This window comes from Parasteatoda tepidariorum, chromosome 1, assembly GCF_982258835.1.
Source record: "Parasteatoda tepidariorum strain Cologne lab strain chromosome 1, Ptep-v5.0, whole genome shotgun sequence".
NCBI classification, from domain to species: domain Eukaryota; kingdom Metazoa; phylum Arthropoda; class Arachnida; order Araneae; family Theridiidae; genus Parasteatoda; species Parasteatoda tepidariorum.
The window spans coordinates 8,248,445-8,271,877 of NC_141755.1; the positions used below are offsets into that span (position 1 = coordinate 8,248,445).

The following is a 23,433-nucleotide window of genomic DNA, read 5'->3' on the forward strand; positions in this document are numbered from 1 at the left end:
AAATTATTTTACTTTTCTCTGCTAAATTTTGTATTGAGTATTCTTAATGCTCCTCATTTTGAATCAATTATAAACAACCCGGTGGCTGAGCGGTAGCGCTTCGCGCTGTCGTGCCACTGGTCCCTGGTTCGATCCTCGGGCTGGGCAAGGTTGACTCAGCCTTTCATCCCTTCAGTGGGTCGATAAATGAGTACCAAGCATGCTTGGGAGCTAAACACTGGGGGTTCCACGTTCAGCTGACCACCTGACCGGAACATCTGCTCCTGCACCCCAGAGCCCAAAGTTAAGAAAACTGAGATGGGCACAGTAGGCCTTGGCCCTCTAGGGCTGTCGCGCCACTGAGTTTAGTTTATAAACATACAAATATCACTGGTGTTAAAATTTTTAGAGCTTCTCCATATATATAAGTTTATTTTTGGAATTTACAAACATGGTTTAATTTCTAGTTCAAAAGTATTGTAAACATTGAAAATACTTAATTTAAAAATAGATTAATCATAAGATTATATAAGAAAATTAAAGAAATGATAAATATAATTTATCAGAATGTTTTCCAATTAAAATAATGTAATTAATATGGATTTATACAGTTTATTTCTTGAAGCATTATAAATTTTACATTAATTACCTTTGTTTAAAAAGATTTAAGTGAACGATAAAATATAATGAATAAATTTTATAATTCCATTTAAGCATTCATTTTTTTAAAAAATTACTTTTTTTAAACAAATTTAATGCATTTGAGATAAGCAAATTTCAAACCAAGCAAAAGGGTTTATTAAACAAAGAAGTACACTGTACTTTCAAATTAACTTGGGAAAAAAATCATTTTAAAATCTTATATAGTAGAATTCCGATTATTAAATACCAACAGGATCAGGGTTAGTTTGTCAGAAAATTGAAATCATTGGATAAATGGTAAACCTTTAAATATATAAAATTACTCAGAATAATTAGTGACTTAAAAAAATGCTTTTGTTTCATTTTTCTATCACAAACAACAATACAAAATTTGGTTAATTTTTGTCTTCTGTTTATTTGTAATTTTCCAGCAACCAGATTTCAGATTCTTTCTGAAAGCAATAATTGGATTGAATTGAATTTCATGTAATAGCACAAAGGTTATAAATGCAACAATAGTATCGACTGTAATAACGATTAAAGGTTTGCGGATTTCTTTTATCGTGTATTAGATAACTGAAGTGTTGTATGGTTAAGCTTTAGATAATTAGGGAAACTCTGTTACAATCAATAAACCTGACAAACACCACAATAATAAAGTGATATTGCAAATTTGGTGTGAACTTACTTGATCTTCTAAAAATATTTGATTTGCTTTATGCACTAAATGCTCAACATTTATTATTCCTCCAAGAGTTTTGACTGCATCATGTTCAACTAATAGCGTCAAAATCATCAAAGCTTCCACCATCAATTGACGATACTCTGGCTGTGGTATACTATTTAACACTGTTTCCACTTCAAGTGCAAATTTTAGTTCACCTGGTGTCATCTAAATAAAATATATTTGTTTTTTAATTATTTACAATACTAAAATATTTGTTTTTATAAAAATTTTCCCTTTGAAAAAATATTATTTAAACAATGACTTGTTTTCTGACCCATGATTTAGGTCAAATTAATATTGGTTAGAATATCTGGTTGTGTTGAAGCAAGATCTATTGCCAAGCATTCAAAACATTAGCAAGATGGTAGCTTTAAATGTCCGAAAACAAAAGAGGCTTTAAAATCACATCCAATTTTAAAAAGTAGTATGCGTAAGAATTAAAAAAATTTCCACTATTATAAAATAATAAATATTTTTTACATCTTTGTATAAATCAGTTTTATAATGGTGTACAAAATGTTTTTGAATTGCTTATAATGGTTTCTAGACATAACAAAATGCGCAAGAAGTGAAATTGTCGTTAAGGGTTCCACACTTTTGACAGCTCCCCTGTCTAAAAAAAAAATTTGGATAATATTTTCCTAATTACAGTTACCCTTATATTTTAAGGATCAAGAATTCAAATCCATTGCTAAAAATCTATGTTTACTCAAGGAAAAAAACGTTTTTGTATCTGATTTCATAAATTAAAATATTGCTGCAAATTAATAAGCATATTTAACATTAGGCTGTCAGACTATTAAGATCAAGTCCTAATACGTGAAAATCCAATCATTAGATCAATTTATTCAGGGTGTCCATTTTCTTTGCACACTGTATATTATTATATCTTGCAAAATTTTTTACTATTTTGAAAATCCCTTGTTTTTTTTTGTTTTTTTTTTTTTTTACACAGAAAATTTTAGTATAGCATGATATACCTAATTTTTACTTGTAACCATTTTATTTTTCAAGAAGAAATTTCATGCTTCCACCAAGAGCAAATATAATTTTAAATTATTTGATTTCAAGTAATAAAATCCTGTATTTTATTTGATAATATCTCACTACAGAAATGGTATATTTTGTCATATGAGATAAAATGTATGAAATTACCTCTCTTGTTAATTGCTGGTTAAGAATTTTTCCTTCAACTGACAATCCTTGGCACTAAAATTTAAATATATTTATTAAAATATTTTCATGTATAAACATTGAAAAAGCTATTCACAATAAAAAACAATCATATGTCATTTTAATGAAGTAGTTATAACAGAATAAAATGAGAAATATTTTATTTATCAGATTAATCTTTTCTATTCAATCTAGATGTAAAAGTAATTTACCTTATTTATATTCGCTCTCTATATTTTGAGGTGTTCGAATATGAAAGTTTATCGCTTCATTTCCCTACCAATTTGAAAATATACAAATTCCTTAACTTTTCTGAGAATATAATATTTTACAATTACATAAAATATAAAAGCTACCAGTGACGATATATCATTTCCGAGCAGCTACTAAATATATTCAATATATCTATTTCTTTAACATGTATGCTTTAAACTTACCCTTTCTAAGACTGACCAAATGCGTGGATAGAACCCTCTAGGAACTCTGTTCAGAGCTCCATCGAGTCTTCGTCTCCTCAACCACTGCCCTTGTCTATCACTTTCAAACTGACCTCCCTCATCACTCGGTCCATCTTTCCCCAGGATAATATCAACCATGCTTTTCTAAAATTATAGAAATAATTTATGTATATATTATAGCATACCCTCCAACTGCTACGGAATTTCCGTAGTTTCAGAAATCTTCTTTTCTGACGGTAGCAAAATTAATGCCTTAATATTTAAAAAATAATAATTTTAGCGTAACTTGTCCACTATTATTTATAAAAGTGCAGGCCATATGGCTAGATTCTTAAGTTCTGATAAAAGTTTTATGAGAAATCCATTTGCTTTAAAAATTTCTACTTTGGTTCGCTACCACTAGAAAGAATTATTTTCAAAATCCTCATAAGTTGGAGGGTATGTATTATAGTATCAGAACTGTCTAATAAACGTAACTCAGTAATTTTGGCTATTTATTAATTTCTTTTTTAATGGAAAACTGGTCTGTCCTATACTATCCAATTTAAAAATAATTCGTAATTGTATTTAATTTTGCATTGAGTTGCAATGTTCATAGAGCTAATCATGAAAAATGTTTTTCAAGAAAATGAATATTTTAGTTGGTAGAGCTATGAATTTGATTAAACATTAGCTTTGTGGGGAAGCTAATAATAAATTAGTACAAATGGACACTAAAAATTTTTCACAAAACCAAAAATCACATACTGATACAAATAAAAAAAATTTAAATAATTTCCCAGTGGCTTTACGTTAATTATCAAAATAAAGACTTATGACTATTCTTGAACTCGATTCATATACCTTGTTTAATTTGATAGTTTATTACTACTTTAGATTCAAATTTGAAACAATTCACATTTTTATTCCAATTCTTTCTCTTCATTTCTGATTTTTTTTCTTTCGAAAAGACCTCATTTTCTATCCGATTCAAAATACTTTCTTGCACTTGTATGATATTATTGTTTAATACAATCATAAATCGTTTGTGTGAAAGCGAGATGTTCATTGGTGGTTTATCATTTCTTTGACTTTTCACTTACCGTAAATAATTTAGCTCTCTAACATTTTTGACATGAGTATAGATCGGTAGTTATTTATTTTGCATGTATGGTTGAGCTTCTACCCTTGTTTAGCAAAGGTTCCAGCTTAATTTTGGATAAAATTTTATTTCTAAATTTTTGAAGTATTTTATCTCTGTGGCATTCTCTTCTCTAAGATTGCTTTATTGAAAGGTAATTTTTAATTAAATGTTATATCCAAAGAGCTCTTGAGAATACTCTAGCAAATTTTATTATTCAGGAAAGAGTAGTCTCCTCTAAGAACCATGAAGAAAATTTTTTTTACCAAACATATACATAATTGCTAAATGGAACTTAAACTCTCTTTCTTTAAAGTTAATAACTATTTCGAATAATTCAGCAGCAATTTCTTTTAATGCTGAGGCTAATATAAATGTACTTTTACTCACCTTACTTTGAACTTTACTTGGATTGGCAACAGAAACAACTCCACTTCGTGCTGTAATGAATTAAAAGGTATGAGATATAATGAAATAAAAACCAACTTTAATAAATCTAACAGGTTAAGTGTTAGGTTAAAAGAATCTTTCAGCGATTTACCATACAACTGTCTATTCCTGAATTCTGAGAGCAATAAAATAAAAATAAAGAATTTTAATCATTGTAAATAATGAATATATTTTGGAATATCTTTAAAATACAACTTACCGCTTTTAACAACAAATTCTTTGCCACTCAAAATATGATGAAGTAGCATCTTGACTTCAAAAGGACTTAAATTTAATAGATGTTCTGAGGCTTCATCACCTAAAATATTTGAATTGTAAGTACTAATATTTTTACTCTAACAATTAAAGGTCTTAGGAAAATAATATAACAAGGTGCCACATTTTCAAATTCTTCAGAAGAGCATTTTTTTGGTAAAATATAGTTACTATGTAAGGAAAAATATGTTTTTCTATATTTTGCATTCATCTAGTGGAAATATGAAAAGTATCTATCTGGAAATAATACTGAGGAAAAATTAAATGCAAAAGTTCCATTTCGGCAATAGTACGGCTAATCACTTTATTAACACAAGTACTTAGATTTCACTTAATGAATTGAAATTTGATTGAAGGGGCAATATTGTAAGCAATAAAAAATAAATCAGCAAGTTTTTACCACTGACTACAAAGAAACTATTTTTGGATAATCAATTAATAAGTAATAAACTTCATTATTATTTATCCACTTTTAAACAATTCTATTAGTAACTGGCAACCAATATTAAATCAGTGGAACATTTATTGCATACTCTTATTAACAACACTGTGCCATCAAGAACAGTGAGACATAATTTAGAAACTCTTCCTGTTAAAAATAATATCTATAGAAAATATATATTTGTTGTTTCAACTGTCACCCCAGTAATGAAAATTTAAAAAAGAAATAAAAATCTTTAATTTTAATTATCTTTAAATTAAAAGATTTTTATGGATGAAGATATTAATTATATACCATTTAATTCTGAATAAAAACCCAGTCATGTACAAGCTAGTACACTTTTTATTTGAAAATTCACCTAAAATTCGAAACTCGTATATAAGCAAATGTAAAAAATAAATAAAGCATGCTACGCTTAGAAACTAAAATATACACCCTTTCTTGTAGTAATGATAGATCTAGTAAGGGTTGCATAATGGGTAAAAGAAGTATTGACCTATTGAATTCTTAATTAGAAGATTAAAAAAAAATAGTATTCTTTTCAGATTGTTTTTTTTAAATGTTTCTTTTTCAATTTTTATATTTAGGCATTCCGTTTACAACTATTATTTTATGTGTTTGTATATAGGTTTCTATATAGGCATGCTAATGTTCGACAAAAGATGATTATTTTGGTGATGTCCAGGAAATTTTCTAAGTCAGTGGATTTGACTACCAAGTGAGCTTTTGAAAATTTTCACAAAATTCTCAGCCTGTATTTGGAAATACATATATTACATAACATCTTTTACATCTAAATTAAAATAGGGAATAACATTTAATGTTGCAAAAGGGACCTTCAGGGCTAATCGTCAATAGCTATAAGATTTTTGTTGCTTGTATCTAGCTAAGGAACTGCTCAAACAGGTAAAATAAAATAGTATATAAACAAACAGTAACAAAGTCAAGATAGTAATTAATTATCATATTCAAGAAAGATACATGATTTTAAAAATACATTACTAGTAAAAGACATACTGATTTTAAAAATAATAATTCTTAAATTAAGGTTCAAATCATACCAGAGCATTTCAGAGAACGAGCTAATTCTGAAGCCATTACTTGAATGATTAAACCAACTCGTAACCTCAGCATTTCTAGAAACAGTTGTGGTTCAGTTCTTATGAACATAGCTAAGTAAACTAACAGTTCCTAAAAACATAAATAAGAATTAAAATTAAATTGTCAAGAGTATTAAAAAAAGAATATTTTGAACAACTATGTTTCATATTTGAAAACTAATTTTTCAGTAAGTTCCATTCAAGAATCTGATTACAATTGCATGTATAGCAGAAAAACTACAAAAGAGTTGCTCTTCACTTACAAGAATGTCACTGTGATTTTTGCAAAATGTCCAAGTAATAAAAACTGCATTAAAATGAATGATATAAAAATTGAATTTATATGTCTTGTAAACAAGAAAAACATTTTTTTAAAAAATGACATTTCATATTTAGGAAAGCTTATTCTATTAATACAAAAAGGTGGTGCATTTTTCTCAATTCTATAATTTTGGTTTACTTCAAGGAAAATATTCTTCAATCGTGCAATGATAAATTATATAAAAATTCTATTCTTTTTAAGAATGCTTTAATATGCATTATTTTTTACTCACCTGTGTCAGCATTGCAGTACTTTGATCACTGCCATGGGCATTATGAATTATTGCAATTAAATCTTTTGACGGTATAGGCCTGTAAAAGATTTGAAATAAATAAATACATATTTATGTATAATTTTGTGATAGTTATAGTAGAGGTATTTTGAAATTTAAAAAAGAACTTTCATAGTTAATATTAAAAAGAAATATTAATAAACTGAAAAGCATTAGAAAACAAGTGTTAGTAATAATAAAGGTTACAAAAGGATTTTTAAAAAAAATTTTGTGTCCCAATTATTTCAGATAATTGTGATTCTATGGTTGTAAAAAACGATAAAGAAAAAAATAATAATCATCGTTTCTCAGATATTGTGTAAGGAAAAAACCAATAACTTTAAAAGGTCATAACAATTTGCATAGTTTTAAAATGATGTATTGAATTAGTATTTCATAGTTATTTATAAATTAAATTTTATAACTACAAAATTATATTTACTAAGAATTAATTAATGCCTATTTCAACTGTGTTTTATTTACCTTGTAATAGTTTCTTCACAAATAGACGGCATTCCAATAGTAACTTGTTTTTGTCGTACTAACAAGTCAGTAACAGCCTAAAACACAACAGATATTAAAATAAATCCCTAAGCATAATAAATTAATTTTGTCTTTAACTGTGAAAAACTCACTTTGGCAAGATCTTCCACTTTTTTTCCAAGCATTCCAGCAATATGTCTCACTAAAGCCCATTTCTTTTCATGGCATGCCTTTACAAACGTGACAAAAAAAATTAAATTATAATCTACACTTATTAATAGCAAACAAATATTTAAATTTAATTAATTAAATTACCTTTTCGTATAGATCTTTCAATAAATCTTTAATAGTAACAACATCGTTTTGGCCGCCTAAACCAGTATCCCAATGTATACCCCTAAAACGACAGCAAGAGATATTTTTTAAGAGTTAAAACTTATTATTCTAAAGTGAAGGATTAACTCACATTAAAATGAATACCCTAAGAATAAGCTCTTGTGTCAAAATAATTTTAGAACTCCAAAAGATTTTAATGTAAATTTTACTAAGAATACAATCATGTTCTGTAAGTATGGTAATTAAAAATACACAATTTTTAATTTCCCTTTAAATTAATTTAGTAATTTGACAACAAAAAAATTCATAATTTTTGAAGAAACAGAATTGTACTGTATGTATTATTAATTTTTATTATTTTCTAAAAGTAATACAAACACCTTACTGTGTTATTATTTTCACTATAAAAATGTCCATTATACCAAAAAATTCTATCATTTACAAAAGTATAAGTTTTAAATTAAAAGAACAATTAATGAAATGAAGAAGAAAAAAATTATATAGTTGAAATTTATTAAGAAAATAATAAAAAAAGATAAAAGTTTAACATTAATGTAGGATAAAGTTTATAATAGTATGAATGAGTATACTGTAAACATTTAAGCATAAAAATAAAAAAATACTTTGTGAAAAGTTTGATTGCCATCAAAACTACTTTTCTTAAATCACAGTGTTGATCTTTATCAAGAGAATAAATAAACAAAATAAAATAGAAAACTGATTAAAAAAAGCATAAATAACAATAATGACCACTCTATAACGATTTGATGCCATAAACAAATATTTCGTTTGGTGCTAAAATAATTTAAACCAGCCAGCCCAGTAGCAAAAATCTTGCAGTACAGCAACGAACACTGCAGATTTTTACAGCATTAGCATATTATCTTTCATTTAAGTTTTTTTTTTTTTTTAAAAAAAGCAAATAAACAAATTTATAGAATTTCTGATACTCCTTTTTTAAAACATCTCTAAGCAACTCTCTAATAAAAATTATAAAGATGAATTAAAAAGCACTGCAAAAAATAAAAGTATAGATCTTTTTTTAGTTACTTGATTACAGACTTAACTGTATAGAGATTTATTCCATTTTTTTAGTATCATAGTATAAAATTGAACTTAAATGTTAACAACATAAGGTTTATATGCTTAATTTTTAAGGATCTTATGTAAATGTTGTTACATGCTTCGATTTAGCTGAATTTTTACATTATTATTTTCTGCGTGACTGCGCCCAGCTTACAGACAAATTTGAATTTTTGAAGATAAGGCTGCAGATTAACTCCATAAATTCTGCTACCAGTCAATGCTTTTTACTTCTATTAGCAATAATCTATTGTTTTAATTTTTTTTTTTAAACTTGTTTCGAGTCTTTCAAAGACACATTTGAGTTTAAGCGAACATTTGTAAATGCAATATGGTTTTTTTTTTTGTATTACATTATAGAGAAATGCGAATGGCTCAATAGGGATATTTTCTAATTTAATAACCTCATTTATAAGTACTAATCATACAAAAAGGTTACAAAAATATTGCTTTTATTGTTATCAAAGAAGAATTTACAAGACTTCACATTTATTGACTTTGCTTAAACAAAAGAACATTTAATAATTATAGAATGATTAATTGCTATATTAACTAAATAGTAGATTGACTCTGTAACAATGCATAGACATAGTATTAGATATCACCAATTCACTTATGTTACTCACCATATTAGGCTTTATTTATACTGAGATTATCTTTTGGTTACCTTTTCTGTGGTAACTTCGCGATGCACAAGGGTGGAATTATCAACTGCCTCATTTATTTTATGTTAATAATAAATCATCAGCAGTCTCATTCTAGTATAAGGATGAATGGCATTAAGACATATTTGGATCAAAGTCAATTAGAAATTTCTTTACTTTATTGTTCAATAGGAACCCAGTTCAAAAGATGCCTTTCTTTTTATTACAAATTTAATGTATTGTGTAGTTACTTCTTACTGTAATTGCAGGGCAAGTAGGCCAATATTGTGCATGTAAGATTCCGGTTGAGAAATATAGGCCTTTACTAAAATACATGGATAAACATCCCATGTCTCAAAGCACAAAGTCCTGAAGCTTTTACTATACATCGCAATAATAAAATTAGTTGGAATTTCTCTGTGTCTTTGTCAGCGTTATTTACTTCTTGCAAGCTACTAGTTTTTTCTCCTTTTGTTATGAAGAATAAGGTGCCTAAACTCTTATTAAGTTGAAATACTTCGCACCAGATAAGAAGTAATTATTCATTAAAGGTATGTAAATAAGTTATCTAAAAATCGCAAGCGTATTTTGTGATTGAAAATAATTATTTGGAATTTTTAATTATCTGCTAATTGCTATGAAGAATAAGGTACCTTACCTTTATTAAATTGAAGTACTTTGCATCAGATAAGAAGTAATTAATCATTAATGTGGTTCATTAGAGATATGTAAAAAGCATAATTTGTGATTGAAAATAATTATTTGGAATTTTTAATTATCTGCTAATTGATATGAAGAATAAGGTACCTTACCTTTTATTAAATTGAAGTACTTTGCATCAGATAAGAAGTAATTAATGTGGTTCATTAGAGATATGTAAAAAGCATAATTTGTGATTGAAAGTAATTATTTGTAATTATGAGAAACATACCTGTTACCAACGATATAATGCAAGATATCTCCTTGCTCTTCCAATGACTCTGTTTCTTTGAACATGATCACCAGATCTTCATCATTCACGTTATCATACTGCCGATCAGAAATCGTACGAATACGCGCAGTCGAGCTCCAGTGATCATCTTCCTCTGGGTCTAGTCCAGGGGATGGTGTTCTACCTACAGATTCTGTGGGAGAAGAGTAAGGAGATTCTGACTGTATGGAATAAAGTCCTTCAGGACCAGGAGAAACAGGTGGGGGACTATGAATCTTTTCATACCGTTCACGCAAGTTAATCAAATCTAAAGAAGAACATAAATATATTAATTTCTCTAGCTAAAAGAAAATCATTTAAAAATTTAGTCTTTAATAGAAATATTTTATTTTTTATTTCCAATGAGCTGCACAATCGGTCTTGCCGATGAGCAGACCTAGTGCGTTCTCCAGAGGTGGTATCCACTCTTTCAGGACCACCACAATGGGTGAGATACCATTGGTCATGTTAATTTGGACGTCTAGTTTCTGCCACACTAGATGGCAGCACCAAGACTCTATTTGGATGGTAAAGTGCACTAGGAATTTAATTTTGCCGGAAATGCCAAGAGCTTAATGGAAATATATCATTATAAATATATAAGTTAATGTATAAAATAAAGTTTAAGAAAGCTATTGAAAAAAATCTGCATAGTGAGCAAAAAAAAAAAACATCCTGAATAAATTTTGATCCAATGAATGGATTTTCATGCACTAGGACTCAAACTTAATGGTTCATGGGGGCAAACCTCCAGTATGCTAATGAATTTGCGCAGACGATATATTTTAAGTCACGAAAAATACACAAAAATGCACTTTCTCTACAGAAAAATACCTTTGCTTCAACGAATAATGATTCCCGATCTCCCAGGGTGTTGGGGGGGGGGGTCAGAGAACAACAGTCGTAGAAATATGGTCCCATAGTTTGGTCAGGCGAGCGGTCCAAAATTTAGACCCCTTAATGTTAATTTTATCTTTTGCATAGTTCTCCATATTTCATAACTTTTATAGCAAATTGAAAATTTTTGCACACAATCGTAAAATTTGTTTATCCAAAGATATTTCCATGCCAAAGATGTATTTTAATAACTATTTATTATTTTCTCAATAATAGTAAAAAAAATTTCAATTGTGAGGTTAATTTTTACATCATTTTAAATAATGTAATTTTATAAGGCAAAATAGAACATTTGAACAAAATCAGTCAAATAGTTATAGAAAAATCAAATTTTAAAATGGTCAATTCAAAATTTTATGGACAATTAATAAATAAATTAGGAATAAATAATTATTAAAAAATATTTTTTGTATGGAATTATCTTTTGTATGGAATCATATAATTGCGTCCAAATTTTTTTATTTCACATAAAAAGTAAAACAACATTACGAGGTCCTAACTTTGGACAGCTCTCCTGGCTAAACTACTCTTAGGACCAGATTTCCACTACAGATATTTTGAGGGTGAGAAATAGATATCCGTCTGAAAAAAAGGGTATTTTTATTCAGTGAAAGCACGTTTCTGTGTTTGCTTTTGTTACATAAATATCGTCCGCATAAACTAATTAGCATATTTGAGGTCCCTCTCATGAACCTTAAGTTTGACTTCTAGCACGTGAAAATCCAATTGTCAGATCAAAAGTTATTCAAAGTGATTCGTTTTTTGTGCGCTGAAAATATCTGAAGACATTCGAATGATTTTAAATAATTATTACAATGGCAAATATTGTTTTAGAAGTTGGTTTTAAATTATCAATAAAAATAATCACTGAATAAATTCTCTACTTAAAAAAATGAAGAACTAAATCAAAGTGAAAGTCAAGTCAATTCCTAAATATTTATTCAATACATTGACACTATGATACATTTACAAAGGTTTTATCAAAAAGGAAGTTAATCATAATCGTTTTCATAAAACTAGGGTCAGATAGCTCAACTTTTGTAATTTAAATATTATCCTTTATAAATATATATAATATAAATTGTAATTTGTAGACAAATACCTTATTTTAAGAAAAATGAAAGTAATGCATTTAGTTACACAATTTTAGAGCAATTAAAATATTCATTTAAAAAAAATAACCATTTAATTTTATTTGAATGCAATTTAAAATATTTATAGGAAAAAACATGAGATTACAAAATAAATTTAACCAGTGGAATTTCTTCATATCTTTAAGAATAATCCTCGATACTGTGACATTTATTTTAACGTAAGGAAATGCTTCCGAATTATAAACAGTTTTTATTACGTCATAAAACTTTTAATATAATTTTTGTCAGTGAGTAAATGAGTCTAGAATGTTACCTTAGTTATTTCCCAACGATGAGAAAGAAAAGTCAGTTTTCAAAAAGTAGAAACCTCACGGTTAGTACTTTTTCTTAATAATACCATCTTAGAAAAATACCCTCAATACAGTTTTGTCAGTAATAAAATAATTAGTATGAGTAAAAATCCTTTGATTTGCTAATAAAAGTACTAGACAGAAATGGTAAAAATTCACCTGAAAATATTTCTTCATATACCACTCTTCAGTTTTGTATTAAAATGTATAGAACATTGCATACATTAAACATTTTTACAAATTTCAAAATTATGCATAGGCAAAAATAACATCTTACCCATAAAAAAATGCAAAAGATAAAACAAAACAAAAATCTATGTCCTTAATAAATTTATGAATAAATATCATTAGAACATTTATAAAAATTGTTTCAATAAATATTTGTACCTACTACTTATTTCAAATAAAATGAAATGTGAATTCAATTAACAGCATTGTTTTCTATACAAAACATAGATAGCTAGGTCTTATATTGTCTTGATAATGATTATTAAGCAACAAATAAATTGTGACTTAGTTATAAAGAAATTTGAATTGAAATAGATGATCAATAAAGCCTATACTAACCAGGATCATATTTGTCAACCTGTATTGATCTTGTTCTCTTAATAATACCACTAACTCCAGATCGCCGGGACCTCATAGAACTTTTCTTTCTTTTCACAGACATGGCTCCATAGCTCAACAAAGGTCTTAAGAAGCATTTGTTTAGTTCTTTTTCTAGATATTCTCGCACACTTACATTTAAACCTAAAACAATTTAAAGGAATTGTTACTGAAATACTTAAAAGACAATTGCTTTAAAATGCATTTTTTATACACATTAATTTAAGCATATACTGTTTATAATAATGTGAAATCAAAAATACAGACTAAAAAAAAATTAACCGAGTTTTTATGAATGAAAATAAACTTAGCAGGAAAGAGAACCAAAGAGTGATTACTCAAACGACTTCAATTTAAGGAATTAAAATGTTTAAAAAAAATTTGTTTTGCTTAAGGAAATGTAAAATTTTAAAAGTATAATTTTTGATTTCAAATTTTTTTTTTTTAACAGAGCAATAAATATTCATTTAATAGAATCAATTTAAGATAATTAAATGCATATAATTAACAAAAATTACACTTAGCTGCAAAAAAAACAAAATTTTTTTTTTGAGACTCTAAGCCATTTTTACTTTTTTTTTTTGTCTAAAATAAATTCCTACTTTCTAATGTGAACCCCACTTACCGTTATCATTAATTGTTTAATGTAAACAACTAACCTCCTATTTTTGATGAATTTGATTTGGAGGAAGAAAATATGATACTTGTATCTGTTATATATTGTCTGAACGGCTAGAGAGGTTAAAAGCTTTCAAACATAAATTCTGTTACAATTAGCGACGTTTTCCCCCTTAAAATCTTTTAAAAAAATCACTGAGAATGATTTTTTAGAGGAGTAATTTATTAGTTATAATTAGAAAGATTTTCCCCCTTTAAATCTAAAAAAAATCACTGAAAATGATTGTTTTGAGGGGGAATTTATCAGTTATACTAAGGGAGGTTTTCCCCATTAAAATCTGAAAATGATTGTAATGAGGGAGAATTCTTTGTAACACTTTATTTACTTTTTAACATATTTCAAATTATAATCTTCTTTTCCTTCCTAAAACAGCCTTTAATACTAAAAAATATTTAGAAACAATCTTGCTTTAAAGTGGATAATGGGGGAGATCAGAGAAACCCTCATACAATAAATCATCCAAACTTTTTTGTGAGTGCCTCTTCCCACAATCTTCAATCTACCTTTACTTCAAATCTTCATCTTTTAGAAATTTTCAACTCTATAGCCTTTGATAAAAATATTGAAAATAACCCTTTTTCCTTTCTAAATGAATCTCATTGCCATAAAATTATAGAAAATTGATTTTCATAAAGAGGTGTTTCCCGAAAATTCTCAGACAAATTGGTATCATAATTGATATAAGAAGCCATTCTACGAAGGTATCAGCAGGAATAATATCAGTGTCATTTTCCATGTAACAAAGTGCTATCTATTTTTTTTTTTAAATCAGCTTTTTTAGCTAGTTTTCAAGCATACAATAATTTCTTAAAAATTGATACAATAATGAAGATATGTTTTTAAATAGAAAATTATTAATTTTCAATTGAAATTTTTTTTAAATAGAAAATTATTGCAATAAAGTGTTTGTAGTTGTTGTTAAAAAAATGAACCTAAGATATGAATTAGTACAATTTTATTTTAGCACAACTGCTACACTTGCAGCAGTCTCAGTCAAATTTTACCTCAATAGAAATTAGTTTTTTAATAGCATCAAATTACTCTTGTTTAAATACATTCAATGTCATATTTTAAGCCATCACAGAAACATTCTTCAACAAAAAAAAGGAAACAATTTATTATTGACTCAAAGAAAACAATTTTATTAACTTTTTTTCTTTCTTTGTATAAAAAAACGAACATGTATAATTTTAAATTGATAAAAACGTACTTTCTGGATCACCTTCTTCTTGGTTATGTAAAAAGCTTAAACTTGTAACGCAGGATGTACTTTGAAAATCTTCTAAAGTTCCAAGTGCTACTCTATAACGTTAAGCAAAAATTAGATGAACATCAACTTCAATATTTGTTCTAGTATTAATTGATGCAGTCAGCAAAATAATTTTTAACATCATCTGCTCAATTATTTTAAAATTATTATGTTCGGATAAACCAGCATCATATTGATTTCAAACATTTTTTTACAATGTAATACTTAGATAAAATCACGTCTTGAATAATTTATGTTATATTTAGACAATACACCAAAAATTTATTTTTACATACTATGCAATTACTATTTTGAAAAAAAAGGTTACAGGTTAAAAAACTAAAACAATAAAAAGAAAATTTAGTGCATATACCTTGTTCCATTAATATAACCACTTTTCAATTTTTTGATAGTGGAAATCATAGCTAAGGGAACTTTATCATTTTCTAAATAAAAGAAAATTATATCACATAAAAATACATTTGATTTGAAGCAACAAATTTTTAAATTATATTATTAAATAAATGAGTATATAAATGAATACACAGAAAGCAAAAAGGAAACTTATTCTTTTGCAGAATGAAATAAAATTATTAATATATTTAGTAGAAAAATATAATAGACATCCATCAATTTATATTGAATCAATTTATATCCGTCAATTTATATATTTAGTAGAATATAAAGTAAAAATTGCCTTAACATTTCTTGTAACTATTTCAAAATCGAATTGAAAAAAAAAATCCTTTTTTAAATTCAACCAGTTTTATAGTTTATGTTCAATTTTTGCATTGCTCAGCAAAACACCTAATTTATGCTGGCATAAAGTTAAAGTTGTTAAGTTAGAGAAAAAACAAATATTTTTCAAATTTTCTAGACTTTACAAGTACTTCACTAGGTAAAAGTAAAATAAAGAAACATAGATTTGAAATCAAAATAAAATTTAGATATAATGAATGAAACAAAATTGACATTAAAACAAAAGGAGTTGTTTGAAATGTGAAGCACAAGAAAAAATAAGCTAGGAAAAAAAAACAATCATGCACACAAGAACATCTTTTATGAAATATACATACAATAGAAAGGAAGTAGTTTTTTTAAATAAATAAAAGAAAATAAACATGCTAAAGAAACGAACATTCTTATAAAATAAATGTTTAAAAAAGTAATAAAACACAAATTAAACAGGCAAGGAAAAAACTACTACAAAATTAAACATACCTAAGTAATAATGAAGGAATCTAATGCACATAGTAGGGCGACCAAGCATTCGCCAATTTGTTCTAAGAAAAGCTATATCTGATCGCAAAGTACTGGCAAGTAATTCTATATCATTTACCAAATAGAAATCTTCTCTGTCAAGATTCTACATGCAAAAGGGAAGGATTGAACTAATTATAACTGTTTAATATCAATGACTTTAAGTTAAATCAACCTTCTTTTAACTTTTGTTGCTGTTTTTAATGAAAGTCAATATGTCAATTCTTGTAAGGCAGTTATTATATTCATTCTAAATTCTTCTTATCAGTGTATAGTTTAAATTACAATAATTTTTTATGCAAGCAAATATTTTATGCTAAAATTATTATTATAAGAAAGAATAAAACAGACAAGAAAAAAAATTATTTTTATTTTTTTAAATTTTATTCCATGTTCATTCATTTATTATTTTTAGTTCTTAATAGGACAAACATTATCATTTATTTAATGATATATACAAATTTATCATTTTTCATTTTCTAGCCCATTTATCGCAAAATTGTAGTCAAAAAGCGAGTTGATAGTCAAGATTTAGGGTTCAATAAATATGAAAATTTTTTTCAATAACTTATTTGATATGAAAGTGAAACATAAATACTGTCATAAGTGAAATTAATCTAATAAATAATATTTTGTGTTTCATGGACTCTAAAATGGTGCATTATATTCTTATTGAGACTAGAACTTATGCAACTGCTTTTAATAAATATAAAACCAAACGCTGTTAAATTATGCATTTCAGCAAGTAACTTTTTCAGAAAAAAAAAGAAAAACTTATTAATTCAATTATAAAAAAATATTTAAAGCACTATATTATCATCCCATAATGTTCATTACTTTAAGTTTATTTTTTTCCTTGTTTTTTTTCACAAAAACCAAACAGTTAAAGAATAATTTTTTTTTTCTAATCAACAAACAACAAGCATATACTCATTTCACAGGCAATTTAAAAACAAACCATACCATGCACACAAAATTCATTTTTCAAAAAAAAAAACTAAACTTTCCTTAACAATCATGCTACAAATACAGTTTAAGGTGTGGGGTGGAACCCACCTATAATGGATTTTTGCAGATTTAAAACCACTGTGGGCCTGCCTAACATGTGCCAACTTGTCTTCAAGAATGCAATTTCAGTCTTGAAAGTATCAATTAGAAGATCTGTATCAGATGCAAGATAAAATCGTTGCTGATCTACAAACTGTAAGGGGGCAAATTTTCTGATTTCATCACAGACATAAATATCAAACACATAAATATATTCTTAAAAAAATCTACAATAATTTTAACTAATATTCAATGCTCTCATTAATATTAACAAATATATATTTTTAAATATCAATATGATTAATTTCTCATAAGAAATTATTGACAAAAGAGCTTCATAAAAATTACTTATATTGTCAGTAAAAACTACTCCTACACAATTTAACAATCAAATTGTAATCTAATTAATAATGTGTAATTGGGACATTTAATATAAAATCATAAATGACAAAATTTCTTTCTTAGAATATGCTTACTTAATATTAATAGGTATTCAAGTAAATGAGTTATATTAAGACGTTTAAGAAAAATTATTTGACAAGTATAAGTGTTTTAATTAAAAATGTCATTAACTTTGTTTCAATTAGCTAAAAATAATCAATTTACCTGAGGAGTGAAAGCAAATATTCGATCTTGTAAGGTGAATAGTTTACTAGTGCTTAAAAGACCAACTTCTCTTGAATACCGACCTGAGAGGCCCAATTTCTTATTTTGACCTAAAAACAAATAAGTCAATACATAAGATCATACAGGTAAGAAATACTGATTAATGTTATTAAATGCTGGAAAAAAGCATCTAATGCAATTATAAGGTGAGCACAAACACAGAGAAAAAAAATTCCCCCAACTCTTCCAGTCCGAATTCATAGAAATTGCCTGATTTTCGTACCTGATTGTATAAATTTCATTAGTAATTTTTCAGTTATGTCTTATTGGGTTATAGTCCTAAGTCATAAGAGTTTATAAATAAATAAAGAAAAAAGATTCAAAAAAATTTATTGTTAGACTTTTTTTTCCTCAAACATACATTTATTTATTTTTGTAAAAGCACTTAATATAAATAATAGAAAACACTCATGCAAGTCATTAAAGTTCATAAATAAAGAAAAAAAAAGATTCTTAAAAAAAAAAAAATTCTGATTTTCTTTCTTGATATTTTTTTCTGGTTCCTCAAACATACATTAATTCCTTTTTCTAAAATTATAGGTAATTTAGTTATATTCCCTGACATTTTTCCCAAATATATTCCCATACTTTTCCTTCTCTGCGGCCATCCTGAATAAAAACGAAATAATTAAGTTAATATCTACTAAACCCTTATTTACTTGTAGTAAACTGAAGAATAAAAATATCAGCAAGTGGATGTGTTTTAATGCTATACTCGAATAAACCAATAAAATACTAGTTGCTGGTAAAGAAATTAGTAAAACATTTTTTTTAGGCTGAACATCATTAGAGAAACATATACATTTTAAAGAATTTTTTCTACAACCAATGTTATTTACAGACACACTATTTATAAATAATTATTTTTTTGCTATTTGTAGAAACCTATATAATTTGTTAACACACAACTTGTGAATAATATTTTATTTATATTACAGTAGGGAACTGGAACGATCGGTACCATCGCTATTGCGGATAACTGATTTTTCCAATTTTCTGAATCGCTGCAAAAAGCCATTTTTTTTTATTGTTAAACCCAACTAAAAAAAAAATTTGGGGAAATAATCTTAAAAAGAATAAAAAACGATGAAGTAATTTACTAATGATTATTTCCAAAATGATGGTAAGGTAAACATCTTTCAAAAAAGAAAGAAAAATCCTAAAATCTTATGAGGAAAAAAAATATTCTTTAAAAAAATGGCGGGATCGAATTTCATATCGAATTTCATTCCAGTTTTTTGGTTTTCCGGTTTTCTGATTTCCGGATAACGGGTTCTGTACTGTATTTGCAGAAACGTTTTATTACAAGTAAATCCTTAACCACAGGTAAAAGATTTATAAGTAACATTTTGTTTTTCGCAAAATAACTGCAAGAACTATTACATCAAACGGAACAGCATTAGCAAATGAGCAATTTTAAGTTCTTTGTTTCTTAGTAACGTTATATTAAACAACAAAATGATAAATAAAAATCAATTAAATATTAACCATTAAAAAAATAATAATAAAAAAATTAAGAATATGAGAAATTGTAAATTCCTTGGTTTAGTAATGTTATATTAACATAAAAAATACAGCAAGAAAATTATTTAAATACAAAGCATTAAAAATAATAATAAAGAAATTAATAAAATTATATTTATTAATAATTACAGTAGTAGCATACAATAGGTTTAAAAACATTTAAGTAATTACACAAAAATATAAGGTAACATTTAATTATTCTGATAGTATGTTATTATGTACCTAAATATGAATAAATATGACTTAATACTCGAGCTGGTTGAACCTCAACAGGGGCCACTTCAGATAATGTTTGAGCATGAATATCATGGTTTCTTAGTTTTTCTTTGACATACAGGTCTTCAGCCAAGATCACAACTAAAAGAGAAACAACAAATAATTATTGCGATCAATTTATGTATCATTAAGATATAACAGTAGAAGATCTATGTTACACAATTCTATAAACGACAATTCTCTATAAACTACAATTCTCTATAAACTACAGTTTTCCATAAACCACACTAGCTTTGTGGGTGTAAACAATGAAATATGCTGTTCAGCTAAGCAATAACTATAAACTTTTTATATTATTTGTTTAATTATTTGCTAATAGGTTAAAATTTCAAAAGTAAGCAAACCAAAATTTATTAACTTGTTTGTCGCTAGTTCTAATGCTGCAGAAAATTTCAATTTATTTCTGTTAAATGTAAGTAATATGTAAATACATCTATCGCGCGTTTTTAAATAATTGTATCTAAAAATTATTTTCAATCATTTTAAGATTGATCTCTCCGTTCCAGACAAATATTACCTAATTTATTTGATAAGTTTAAAAATAAGTGAAATGTTCTATATAACACAAAATTCTATTAAGTGCAAAGTCCCTGCTTTCGAAGTTATAAAGATCTTCCACTGTATTAAGAAATTCAAAATGCAACCTTGAACAACTACATCTGGTTTCTGTTCTGAAGAAAGTCGTCTATTTAAAGGATCCAGTTCTCCTGGTGCAAGAAATCCCTACATAAAAATAAAACATTAAAAAAAAATGTTTTAAGCAACAGATTGAGATTTAATTATTTTAAAAATAAAAGTTTTACATTAATTCACTATTAACAGAGTGATAGTTCTCAAATTTGCCATGGATTTAAATTAACAGGATTTTTTTTCTTAAATGAAAGTAATCCAATAGGTTATGTGATTAAGATATACTTCTTAACTAATTTTACATGCATTTACAAAATTATGAAGTATTTTCAAGATTAACAGGCAAGGCAGAAAAAATATATTATAATGTAATAATTAGAACTACACAATGATAATTGTTAGGTCAGATTTTATCAAATAAATTCTCTATTAAAATAGTAACTTATTTTTTATACTTATAAATTTTTTTTTCAAATTTGTGATACTTTTCTTGTTTTTGATAAGTAATAAAAAATTACACATTGATGGATAAACAAGGTTTGAGTTCCATGATATAATTAATTTACATTAAACGTAAAATAAGCTAATTAAATATTAAAGAGTGTTGGAAAACGTTAAAAACAACATTAAAAACAAAGACAAAAATTAAATATAAGTATACTATCAGTGCGAACCAAATTGATAAAATACTTAGTTAAAAACAATACTGTATTAATATTTTTTTTATATTTGAATTGCATGGGGCAGATTTCTTAGATAAAAAATATTTTTTGCTCAATTTAAATTAAAAAACTTTATAACTAAACTCTCAACTATATCAGTTGAACGAGAGTTAGTTCTTTTGATATTTGCAATACTATACTATAGATTCTTCCCTGAAACTTTCTTTTTTTGTATTTTTATATACTTACTTTACATGTTTGTTGAAGAGATAAATAACTCAAGGGAAATTCAATGTCCAAATATGCAAGAAAGAGACATTTTTGTTTCAGTGTAATAATATTGGGTCAGTTTAACAATACCGAGCTTTTGGAGCCTGCTCCAATATATTCTGACGATCTTGTTCCAAAACTAACTGATAAGTTGAATCGGTTTTTATCTTAAGAGAATAGTAGAAATATTCTTTTCTTCTTTTTTCGTTATAAACAAAGGATTTTGTGTAAAATTCAAAATTTTTGAAATTTTTTTTTTCATTTGAATAAAAAAAAATTTCTAATGCTGCAACAGCAATATTATATACTTTGTCACTTTTTCATCAAAATTAGAATTAAAATCAAATAAAAACACATAAAATTTGATTGATGTCTTTTAAATAGAATGATTAAAGTTTGTAAAAATGGTGAATTGTAGTGCATTAAATCTTTCTGAAAAATATTTAAAATATTGATAAAAGAATTATTATTATAAAATAAGGAACAATGACGCCATGTGAAAATTATGAATTGAATCAACCATTCCGATAAAATTCTAAAAAGTTGAAGAAATTTGTAATGGCTTAAAAGCTTCATGTCTCAGAACTGAAACAATGATAAATATACAGGCAAGGGAACGCTTTTGAAGAAAATATTTTAGAAGAATTTTCAAGATCAGATACATCATGTAATAAATACATTTACCTCTTGCAGAAGTCTTCCAACAATATACAAAGATTGAGCCCAGATAAATGGCTTTTGTCCAATTGCAACTCTTTCTTGGCTATGGGGATTTTGATATTCTAAATCAACCTGTATTAGGAAAAACCAATGAATGAATGAAATTATGGTGATTACAATTTTTTTAACTTATAATTTTCGATTAATTAATAAAACACATTGGTAAGTTGTTCATTCTTATTTTAAAGATTTTCCTTCCTAACCATTGCTTTTTTTAACAGTAAAAATGTCTTTTGGAAAACTAAAATATTTTATAAAAATTGAAATGAAGTAATGATTTTTTAAAACATACTTTATTTTTAAAGCATACAATATTTTACTACAAATTACATATGGTTAAAATAAGATATTATATATATAAAATATATTATATATATAAGATATTATATATATAAGATATATATATAAAATAAGATAAGATATATTTAGTAAAAATAAATATTATATGAAGTTTTTTTTTAATATTATAATAATAAATTAAATAATATTATTAAATAAATAAGTCTTTCATCCCTTCTGTGGGTTGATAAGCTGAGTACCAAGCATGCTTGAGAATTACACACTGGGGGTTCTACATTCGACTGACTACCTAAGCCAGACATTGGTTAATGTACCCAAGAGCCCAAGGTCAAGAAAATTGAGATTGGCACTGTAGGTATTGGCCCTCCATGATCTGTTGTGACACTGAGTTCAGTTCAATATAACATAAAAAAATATTTTCTTCTGAATGTTATTAATTACAAAAATTCTGTTTTTAATATTTTTTAAAATTTTTTTGGTTAAATCAGAAAATCGAAACACATTTGAAAGTAAAAGAGCTGATACAAAAATTATGGAGTCTACGTAAACTAATGACAGTTATCATCTATGATATAAGTTAGTTATAATTTATGGTATAAGATATCATCTATGGTATATGATAGTTATCTACTAAGGTATAAGATAATTACCTTATCATCTGGAACAGTATATAGTTCAGGAACAAGTTTTAATCCATTTTCTTTAATTAATATTACATCAAGAGCATCAGAATATTCTTCTACCTATT

The 23,433-nt window shown here is 26.3% G+C and overlaps 1 protein-coding gene across 4 annotated transcripts in view; it reads right to left on the bottom strand.

Moving 5' to 3' along the window:
* The window catches only part of LOC107441434 (putative phosphorylase b kinase regulatory subunit alpha), a 36,326-nt gene that overhangs the window by 2,902 nt on the left and 9,991 nt on the right, over nucleotides 1-23,433 (bottom strand). Inside the window, exons 11-31 of one of the 4 annotated variants that reach the window (XM_071180212.2) lie at nucleotides 23,336-23,428; nucleotides 22,350-22,457; nucleotides 20,748-20,826; nucleotides 20,050-20,184; nucleotides 18,244-18,353; nucleotides 16,552-16,696; nucleotides 15,704-15,776; nucleotides 15,292-15,383; nucleotides 13,364-13,546; nucleotides 10,417-10,723; nucleotides 7,738-7,819; nucleotides 7,575-7,652; nucleotides 7,423-7,499; nucleotides 6,901-6,979; nucleotides 6,308-6,437; nucleotides 4,749-4,847; nucleotides 4,641-4,664; nucleotides 4,490-4,539; nucleotides 2,959-3,123; nucleotides 2,504-2,557; nucleotides 1,310-1,513 (exon numbers count right to left, since the gene is read on the bottom strand). In XM_071180212.2, coding sequence (XP_071036313.1) covers nucleotides 1,310-1,513; nucleotides 2,504-2,557; nucleotides 2,959-3,123; nucleotides 4,490-4,539; nucleotides 4,641-4,664; nucleotides 4,749-4,847; nucleotides 6,308-6,437; nucleotides 6,901-6,979; nucleotides 7,423-7,499; nucleotides 7,575-7,652; nucleotides 7,738-7,819; nucleotides 10,417-10,723; nucleotides 13,364-13,546; nucleotides 15,292-15,383; nucleotides 15,704-15,776; nucleotides 16,552-16,696; nucleotides 18,244-18,353; nucleotides 20,050-20,184; nucleotides 20,748-20,826; nucleotides 22,350-22,457; nucleotides 23,336-23,428 — 2,367 coding nt within the window. Of the gene's footprint in view, nucleotides 1-1,309; nucleotides 1,514-2,503; nucleotides 2,558-2,958; nucleotides 3,124-4,489; nucleotides 4,540-4,640; nucleotides 4,665-4,748; nucleotides 4,848-6,307; nucleotides 6,438-6,900; nucleotides 6,980-7,422; nucleotides 7,500-7,574; nucleotides 7,653-7,737; nucleotides 7,820-10,416; nucleotides 10,724-13,363; nucleotides 13,547-15,291; nucleotides 15,384-15,703; nucleotides 15,777-16,551; nucleotides 16,697-17,646; nucleotides 17,792-18,243; nucleotides 18,354-20,049; nucleotides 20,185-20,747; nucleotides 20,827-22,349; nucleotides 22,458-23,335; nucleotides 23,429-23,433 lie in introns of all 4 variants that reach the window. The other 3 variants (XM_071180213.2, XM_016054693.4, XM_043049001.3) reach the window with 3 other exon arrangements.